The sequence below is a fragment of the Opisthocomus hoazin genome, chromosome 8 (genome assembly GCF_030867145.1).
Source record: "Opisthocomus hoazin isolate bOpiHoa1 chromosome 8, bOpiHoa1.hap1, whole genome shotgun sequence".
Taxonomy (NCBI): Eukaryota; Metazoa; Chordata; class Aves; order Opisthocomiformes; family Opisthocomidae; genus Opisthocomus; species Opisthocomus hoazin.
Genome location: NC_134421.1, coordinates 72,849,970 through 72,859,817, shown reverse-complemented (window position 1 = coordinate 72,859,817; position 9,848 = coordinate 72,849,970). Strand labels below are relative to the sequence as shown.

Genomic DNA, 9,848 nt, shown 5'->3' with positions numbered 1-9,848 from the left:
TGAGGCTGAAGGCCACACAGCAAAATTTGCAGGGACACAATGTGATGGCCACCAAAGCCCCTGAGGGTCACAATGGCCTTGTGAGGTATGTGGTCACCGCTGGCTGAGCTTTGGGAACCGCTGGGACACAGCAAGTTCCTCCCCTGCCAGGGGCTTGTTAGTGGATACTGGCTTGAAGTGGGATGAGCCCAGGTTTGCTCAGGTCACTGGAGAGTTCCTGTTAATGATGTTCATGGCTTTATGCCTCTGGAGGACAACGCAGGCAGACGGAGACCTTCTGGGGAACGGGATCTGGTAGTTCAGGCTAAAGTGGAGGATGGAGATCTCCAGGACTGTTGTTCTGCATATTCGGCCAGCGCTGAATTCACTTGAAAAGACAACAACTGCCTTCGGGGGGATGAGGGTGTGGAAAGTTGGCAGCTTTCACTCCCCAGAAAAAGGCATAACGAGAGCCAGTGGCTGGCAGCTGATGCTAGGGAAATTCACATGTGAAACAGGGAGCAAATTTAACTAGGTGAACAATTAAATACAGGAGCAAATTATTTCTGAAATGGTGGATTTTGGAACTACATGAATCACTCTTTTTTTCAGTTCAGCCAACAAACCCAAAATACTGAAAAATCCCATATTTGGCTCAGCCTGAAGCAAAGTGAGATTTTTTTCCCCCCACTTTTTCCTGCTTCAGCAACACCAAAAATTAATATTGAATTAAATAAATTAGTTTTGAATTAAATATTTTCTCTTCCCAGGAACAAAAGCTTTTTATTCCATGGAGGCTGCTCTAACAACAGCAAGCAACAGGCGTAAAAGGTGACATTTAAGTGCCGTTCTCTAAAGCAGCACAGCAAAAGCAGTACCTTCTCTGTTCGTCAGCAGCCTGGTGAGTCAAGTGCTTGCCCAGAGCGTGGCCACAGATCAGTTCTTCCCTCCATCTCAGGACACCACCCACATCCTCCTGGGTTAGGATTTGCTCCGTAGAGGTGAACAGCAGCCGGTGTCAGAGCACGTGGTCTTGGGACAACAATAGGAAGACCAGGGAGAGCGAGGAGGGGATATTTAGGACGTGGGAGTGGGAAGAAGGAGGCAGCAGCTGTGAGGTCTGGCTATAAAAAGGCTGGGAGCTGCCGCGATGGGTCCTCTGGGGGGGTGGTCTCTGTCCTTCTTGTTGATGCTGTTCTAAATATGTCTTGGAGCTGAGATCGCAGGCAGGTTGTCTCTGTCACCACCAGACTGTAGCAATTCTCTCTTTTGCTTTCTGCTTCCCAAGAAAGACGTAAATCAGACCCCAAAATTTTTGACTTGAGGTTTACCGAAAGCACATCTTTTAGTGAATAAAGGCTTCGTGCTCGAAACTGCCCACGTTCCTAATTTTCTTTTTTCTCACAGAGGAACAGAAGTCACTTTCCAAGATCTTGTCTGACTGGCAGGCTTGGTGCACACATTTTGGGAGGTTCTTGGCTTAGGCCAGAAATGAATAGCTTCTCTGTACTCAGAGGCCACCTTTATTCCCAGCAGAGGTTCGGAGGCCACGACGCTGACAGCAGTGTTTGCGTGATGCTCTATCTAACAAAAGAACCCTGCCTGACCCAATTAAGGCTGAATTCCCCCACTTCCAAAACAGGCATAGCCGTGTGCCCAACCTGCTTGGCTTGAATTCCCTAAATCCATAGCATAGCCCCAAGGAGGAACAGGGTAATGCTCCCGCCTGTCCTTGGAGGCAGAGGTTGGGCTGAAGAAGCCAGGGAAGGAGAGCTCTTCCATAGATGCCTTCCTTCTGCAGGTCAGCTCACCTCTTTGTCCACCAAGGCTGCAGTCTCATCCCCATGCCTCGGCAGAGCTTGGGGCTGAATATCCACCGCGCTCCAGGCTCAGCTGAGCCCATACGCGATGCTGACAGCACAAAGGGAAATAAAGCTTCTGTAAAGAAACTTACCCTTTGGCTGGGGATGTTCTTACAGGCAGGCTGGCACATACAGGTCCTTGGCGAGAGGGTTAATTTTGCCTCCTGAGAGTACCTTGAGGTCAGCTTCTAACAGGGTGGTTTAGAACTTGCGCAGGTGAGTTTTGAATACATTCAGGGATGAAAATTCCCCTATCTTTACATTCCTTCTCCAATGTCTGACCACCTTCATGGCGAGTTGAAAGGTCTCCTCGAGGATGAACAAACCTGCTTACTCTCTCTGCCTATGTCCTGTACTGCTAATCCGACCAGCTCGGCAGTCTATGCTGGACTTGCTCCAGTATACCAATGTCTGTTTGTACTGGTCAGCTCGGACTGGACCCAGTAAGCAAAGAGGATCTCACAAATGCTGAACAGAGGAAAAACTCCCTGTCCTTGACTGCCTGGCTACGCTTGTGCTGATCTGGTCTGTGACATGGTTGTCTCCCCCAACCTCAGAGCTGTCAACCTGTTGCAACTATGGCTGAACCAAAGAAGGTTTGGGAACCTTTTAATGGGAGAATGAAGAGGTAAATAAGGGAATTAGTAAACAACTTACCACTAACCACTCTTGTTTACCTGCTGCTAGTAACCACACAGGCACTACCAAGACTTAAGGGCAGATCCAGAGCAGTCTTAAAGATGTACCTACCCGTTTGCAGGCTGCGGCCAAAACTAGCTTGGAGTTGTTATATCAGCTCTCAACAGGAGGGCAAAATGACCCCTTAATGCCCAGCAAGTGAGGCAAACGGAGGGTCTGAGCCTACACCTCAAGGTCCCAGAGGTGCAAAAGTCAGTAGATTCCCCCGAGGGCCAGTGGGGATCTGGAACAACAACCCAAAATTGTGGGATTGTGTCTAAAAACAGACAAGACACAGCTTATCAGTGGCAGTGCTCTGGATGATGATAAGGGGAAGATTGTTTCAGCTGGATAAAGTGAATCATATAGGGGCACACAGACTTCCTCAGGGTTTCCTTCTTTTTAGCCAAACCCAAACTTTAGCATCTACACCCCCCCACCCACCCCCAAGTTCAGCCTCTTTGAAAAAAAAATAAGAAAAAAGCTCCCATTGCGCTGTACCCAAGGCAGTTTAATCACAGAAATCACACCAGCTAGACATTAATAGACCATTTTATCCCTTGCTATTCCTAGGGATGGAAAGGAAAAGGAGCTCTGCTCCTTTAAGCTAGCAGAAAGCTTCTTTACATTCAGGTGGAGTCAAGCCTTCCTGGGCTATAAAGTTGCAGGGAGAGGCAGGGGCAGCAGCTGTTTTGCTTAGATCTTAGCAAGCCTCCAGTCTCATCATGGTAAGAGCATGCCTTGCGTTTGTATTAGTCTAAACTTAAAATATCTACTGTGTGTTTTCCAAGTGTACTGAGCTAAACAGCTTGCTTGCTCTTTTTCTCTCCTTTCTCTTGGGGATGTGAATTCCAAACAGCTTTGTTTAATTGCTGATTACCTTATGGTTTATTGATTCAGTGTTTGCTCCTTATAAGGGAAAAGAGAGGGACTTGGTTGGAGAAGAGCTGTTTAAGCGGCCTCTTGCTGCTTTTCCCTCGGAGTTTGCAGCTCCTGAGGTGGGGGCTGTAGAGCTGCAAAGTTTCTGCCTCCTTAATGCGAGTTTGGTTTTACTTTTTTGGGAAGCCAGCATATCTTGATGTGCAACTATATGATAGATGAAAACTTCTAGTTTAACATTGCTGGCCCTTTTCCCTGAGTTTAACACTTGAACTCTCGTGCTGCCACAGGGAACTAGTGCAACTTGCAGAGACCTTCAGGGTTTTTTTTCCTTAGGAGTGAGCTGCCATGTTGCCTTTGTCTGCTACAAACCCTTGGGATTAGACATTAAATGAATAAAGTCTCCCTTCCTTCTTGCTTTTTAATTGAATCTTTAAAGAGTTTGCAGCTGTGAAACTGGAGTGGATAGATCTGGTTACTAAAAAAACTGCAACCCCGAACAGTGCTGGCTGATGTAGCTGAAACTTCTCTTAAAGAATAACGCAACTGTCACCTGGTTGTGAATGCAAAAGAGTAACTTGTTGGAAAATCTGACGGTGTCCCTTTGCATGTTGTAAATGGAAGAAAACTTCAAAGTAACTCCTAGCGAGCCAGCTTTTGAACTTTTCCTTTTATCTGCTGACTTCTCGAGTCTGTCTTGGCTATAAAACAGTTAAATATTTACATGGTATTTCCAATGGGAAAATCAGCTGGACAACAATAGGCTGCCTATAGCCAGAGTCTGTAAAACACAGTTCATCTTGATGCAAATGTTGGAGATCTGGGATCTCAAAAAAAAAACCCCCACCTTCCAGCATTTTTGAAAGGGGGGGGAAAAACTGCAGAAAAAAGCTGCATTTTATTCCTTCTAGCAGGCCCCCCCCCCCCTTTTTTCTTTTTGTTCCCATTCCCTGTGCTCTGGGCTGAAAATACCAGTGCTCCCTCGAAGCAGGTGCTGGGACTAGTGAGCTGGGAGAAGACAGTGAGTGGAACAGCTGTCCCAGCTAGTGCTGGCGAAGTGGCTGCGATGCTGACCCTTGCAGACTGTGGTGAGGAGCTATTGCAACCATCTTGCCAAGAGGGATGGGCAAATGGCAGGCAGCATTTTCCACATAGTGCAAATATCAACTCGGAGAGGGAGGACTTAAACATGGCCTCCACACCCAGAAGAAGGGGTGGTCTTGGCCCAGACCTGGATTAAGCGGTGTTTAGCCAGCTGTGGGTAGAGGGATTGGTGTCCCTCTGTGGTACCAGGAACGTTCATCCAGTTGGTGTCTAGCTTTATGGTGGATGACGTGGGCGTGTCGTGGCCATTGGAGTTGCTTGAGGGCTGAGAAACCTCTTGGCACATCCATACTTGGAGACAGAGAGGGGAGAAGTTGCATTGCATCCTTCTCCTGATGGCTACTGCCACAAGTGGCTGGTGCCCAGGACTGCCTACTGTTACTTAGAGGGTAGTGACTTTCAAGGGACAGAGTCCCTCTGGCAGGATAGTCATGTCTAGGGCTGTGAACGCACAAGGTGTCTTCCCAGTCTGGAGACAACTGGGCTGCTGGTGGCATTTGTCATGCTCTGCCCATGGTGGGCTACTTGGAGCGGGAGAGCTGGACCCATCTGTGGAGAGCCCCAGCTCTGGGTAGCACTGAGGGTTGTGTGAAATGAGGTGAGACCTGAACCAAGCTGCCCATCAATGCTACAAGTAATGGGATCAGCTGCACTGCTTGCTATCCTCAGGTGGGATCACCAGCTCCCTTTCATGGTGACCCCCTGGGAAGCAGCACTGCCCCATGCCATGCATGGCAGTAACTGGGAATCTCTGCTTGGGAGCTGGGATTTGAACCTCTGTCATCGCTGCAGCAGTGCTTTGATCTTGGCGTGGTGGAAACAGCAGAGATGCCAATTACCCAGGGAAGCACGCCACCATCAAAAGTCCCCAGAGAGTCTCCAGAAGATGCCAGTTACCTCCAGTACTGCCCTGGAGGTAGCTGGGAGGCTCCTGGAGGGTTACCTGGTTGAATCAGGACTCTGAGCCTCTCCCCAGGCGTCAGCCTGCCCTTGTTCTGGCCCTGGGTGACTGCTGATTTCCCCCAGCCTTTTTTCCTGCTTTGAGTCCCAGCTTGGCTGTGGGTTTCCCAAGCTGGGCTTCTCCCTGCTTGGTGCAGAACTTTTTCAGCTCAGGGAGTCCAGAGCAGTTGTCCCTGATGCCCCATTGCTCTGGGACCCGGGGGATTGACAGCTGCTCCACTCCATGGCAGGGCCAGCTGAGTGAGGAACCAGCACTGCTCAGCTGCTTCCTGCCTCAGCACAAAGCCCATCACCTCCTTCCTTCCTCCTCCTCCCGGGCTGGGAGGCTCCTTCCTAGGGATGCTACGTGTGCGGCTCGGCTGCGTCCAGCTGCCCAGCAGATCATGGCTTGATCCTCGCTCCAGCTCCCGGTGGTGGGTGGAAGCTGTCTGTTTCCCTAATCATCCACAGTAGCAAATGGCTCAGAAAGATCTGCAGGGGCTACTGCTAAGTCGCAGGATGTCTAAAAATCGCCTTAACAAGCCGTTTCCCCTTCCAGAGGGAGTGCATTTCCATCCACATCGGGCAGGCTGGCGTGCAGATGGGCAATGCCTGCTGGGAGCTGTACTGCCTCGAGCACGGGATCCAGGCGGACGGGACCATTCCTGGCCCCAAGCAAGAGAAACCTGTGGAACCAAAGCCTGAGCAAGTGGATTCATCTTTCGAGACCTTCTTCTGTGAGACGGCGTCTGGGAAGCACGTGCCCCGGGCAGTGTTCATAGACTTGGAGCCCACTGTCATTGGTAATAGTGGGGCAGTTGGGTGTTGTGGCATCTTTAACTGTGACTCCTGACCCTTTTTTCCTTGGGGCCTGTGTTGCTGCCTATATTGTCCAGCAGCTCCTGCTCCTCTGCTTTAGTAAAATGTCTCCAGCCATCAGAAGGAGACAGAGTTTGCATTTCCAAATGGACCTGGGAGTGACAAACCCATTCCTCTTACTATGCTGACTTGTCTTTAGTTGATCCCTCTCTTTGAGACCTGCTGTCTTGAGCAGGATCCTCAGCAGATGTGAAGTAGCACGGGCTTATTAACCTCAGTGGCTCTGAACTGAATGACACCACCCTATGACCCGATGTGGCGCATCTGGTTTCAATGCTACCTGTGAAACATCTTTGGGCAGAGAGGTGCCACAAATTTCATGGTTCTGTGGAAACTGGGTGTCTTGCTACTGCAAGCTTTCTGATTCTCCTTCCAGCTCCATTGATGAGCTCTGGGGGTTTGACTTGGCTGTGGTACTTCAATTTGATTTAGAGAACCTTCCTAGGAAAGAAATTCTTTTTTTCCTCAAGGAACTGGTGGAAATGACTCCCAGCCACCTGCATCCATCTACCTGCTTCTGCCTTCTGTGCTTCTCCTGAGTGTTTGCTTCTATCTTGCCATCTAGGATGTGTGACTCATTTCGTCTGGTGGAAGGAATCTAGACTTTTGTTTTGGTTCCTCTTAATTTTTAGGCACCTTATCAAGGCACTAAATTGGGAATCTAGTCAGCGAGCCAGTAGAATATGAAATGTATCCAATGTTGAGACTGAGTGGGTTTAAATACCTGCTGAAGGTGTCTCCAACCTCATGGACTGCGTGGAGCTGAGAGAAACTGCTCCTAATGCCTGTCTTCCTAAGGTGCCTGATGCTGGGTTGGATACATTTAGCAGAAATGTTAACACTGGAGGCACGCTGCCTCCTCCTCCATGTGCTGTAGAGCAGAGAGTGGAGGTAGTGCTTCCAGCCACCTCCAAATGCTTTACAACAAGCAGAAGCACAAGCTGCCTGTGGTAACTATAATCCTACAATAGTGTTGGAAATGTAGGCAGTGTCCTAACTCTTTAAACCAGATTATGTTAGGATTTCAAAGTGGCTGCTGGGTGAAGGTGCAGGAGGATAAAGTAGGACTTTGACAAATTAGCCTGGACAGGGTTGTTCTTACCCCTTCCATTATTCCCAGTCTGAACTAACCATGCCACAACCATTGTATCACATGGGCTCCTGGTAGTTTTGCTGTGTGTTTTACTCTGTCAAACAAATGTTTACAACCTGTAATTGTGTGCTGCTCTCTGTGACTGCTCCTCCTTGTCTAGATGAGATCAGGACTGGGACCTACCATGCGCTCTTCCACCCAGAGCAGCTCATCAGTGGCAAGGAAGATGCTGCCAACAACTATGCCCGGGGCCACTACACCATTGGAAAGGAGATCATAGACACTGTCCTCAGCAGAATTCGTAAAATGGTAAGAAAAAAGACAGTCTTTCCCTTAAAATAGCACACCATGGACAATACAATTACACTTTGGGTTTGGGGTAAAAGCATTAAAAGAAAAACCCCTTTATGTGAGCTCCAAGGGTGGCGGCTGCTGCTGCTGTGATTACATTTGGGGTTGAGTAAAGAAAGGGGCTGTCTGAACCCATGTATCTGCCCTGGAAGCAGATGTCATTGTATGTTGAATATGTATGAAGTGACACAACGCTAGACCTAAGAGATGGAAGAGAAGGACCTTTGATCGTAAGGAGCCACACTCTGGCTGTGCAACTGCAGGTATTAATTCTAAATGGACAAATAGTAGCCAGGCTGGGAAAACCAAACTCCACATTTGATGGGAGTGAAGCGGGATTGTAACAATGGACTTGGATGCCTGTCAATGAAATGTTTTTGAGATGTCTCCTCAGGGGCTAGGACCCGCATGCTACCTCCCATCCCCTCTCAGGTGCTGAGGTATGCATCAAGCTGATAATGGGGCAATTTGTGGAAAGTTTTCATCTGACCATGCATGGCAGCTCCATGGAAAAGCTGGAGTTGATTAACACATGCATACCTAAGATGCTCAGTAGGGCAGTATTCTAAGTGAATCGACTCTATGGAATGGGTGCACTGTGGACAGAAAGTGCTCTAAGCAGAATTTATTGCAGTATTATTTGGGATAGTTGTTCCAGCTCTTACTGGGGAGAGGTAAATATACATTATTCTGCTGCAGGCTGACCAGTGCAGTGGCCTCCAAGGGTTCCTGGTCTTCCACAGCTTTGGGGGAGGCACAGGCTCCGGGTTCACCTCCCTCCTCATGGAGAGGCTCTCCGTGGAGTACAGCAAGAAGTCCAAGCTGGAGTTCTCAGTGTACCCAGCCCCGCAGGTCTCCACAGCAGTGGTGGAGCCCTACAACTCCATCCTTACCACCCACACCACCCTGGAGCACTCGGACTGCTCCTTCATGGTGGACAACGAAGCCATCTATGACATCTGCAACCGTAACCTGGACATTGAGCGTCCCACCTACACCAACCTCAACAGGCTGATTGGGCAGATTGTCTCATCGGTAACAGCCTCATTGAGATTTAATGGTGCTTTGAATGTTGACCTGATTGAGTTTCAGACCAACCTGGTGCCTTACCCTCGGATACACTTCCCGCTGACCACCTATGCCCCCATCATCTCAGCAGAGAAAGCCTACCACGAGCAGCTGTCGGTGCCAGAGATCACCAATGCTTGCTTTGAGTTCTCCAACCAGATGGTGAAATGTGACCCGCGCCGGGGCAAGTACATGGCCTGCTGCCTGCTGTACCGGGGTGACGTGGTGCCCAAGGATGTGAACGCGGCCATTGCAGCCATTAAAACGCGCCGGTCGATCCAGTTTGTGGACTGGTGCCCCACAGGCTTCAAGGTAGGAATCAACTACCAGCCTCCCACGGTGGTGCCTGGGGGAGACCTGGCCAAGGTGCAGCGGGCTGTCTGCATGCTGAGCAACACCACGGCCATTGCGGAGGCTTGGGCCCGCCTGGACCACAAGTTTGACCTGATGTACGCCAAGCGAGCCTTTGTGCACTGGTACGTGGGGGAGGGCATGGAGGAGGGGGAGTTCTCAGAGGCCAGGGAGGACCTGGCTGCCCTGGAGAAGGATTATGAGGAGGTTGGAAGGGACTCGGCAGATGGAGAGGAAGAGGCTGATGAGGATGAGTATTAACAAACCGCAGTCCACTGTTAATGAAGTCAAACCTCAGATGAAATACAAACTCTGTCATCAGGCTAAAGTGGTCCTGAGTGCCTGAAGATGCCAAAGGGTTGTCCTGAACCTCAACACCACTGTTTGACGTATTATACCTTTTCTGCTTGCATAGGCTATGTGCTCATAGCGCACGTCTGTAGCATGGGTGTCTCGAGCTTTATCACACTGCTGTTTATCGATGAGTGAAGCTGAATAGGTGCCTGGCTTCGTGTTGGGGACGCATCCTGCCTGGGCAGAGGATCCTGATTCCTAGTCCAGGGGAATGTTGCAAGCTGCCTGCTTTGGCTGAAATGGCAAACTCTTGCTCTGGCTTTTACTGTCAATGCACCTTTTGATTAGAAATGTACCTGTACACTTCTATG

General features: G+C 49.5%; 1 protein-coding gene across 1 annotated transcript; it reads left to right on the top strand.

The window, feature by feature from the left end:
* The first annotated feature begins 3,214 nt into the window (after nucleotides 1–3,214).
* LOC104334810 (tubulin alpha-1C chain) lies at nucleotides 3,215–9,848 on the top strand. The gene is made up of 4 exons (XM_009940473.2): nucleotides 3,215–3,247; nucleotides 6,001–6,244; nucleotides 7,574–7,722; nucleotides 8,464–9,848. Exons 1-4 carry the CDS (start codon nucleotides 3,245–3,247, stop codon nucleotides 9,442–9,444), a joined length of 1,377 nt encoding a protein of 458 aa, XP_009938775.2. The 5' UTR covers nucleotides 3,215–3,244; the 3' UTR covers nucleotides 9,445–9,848.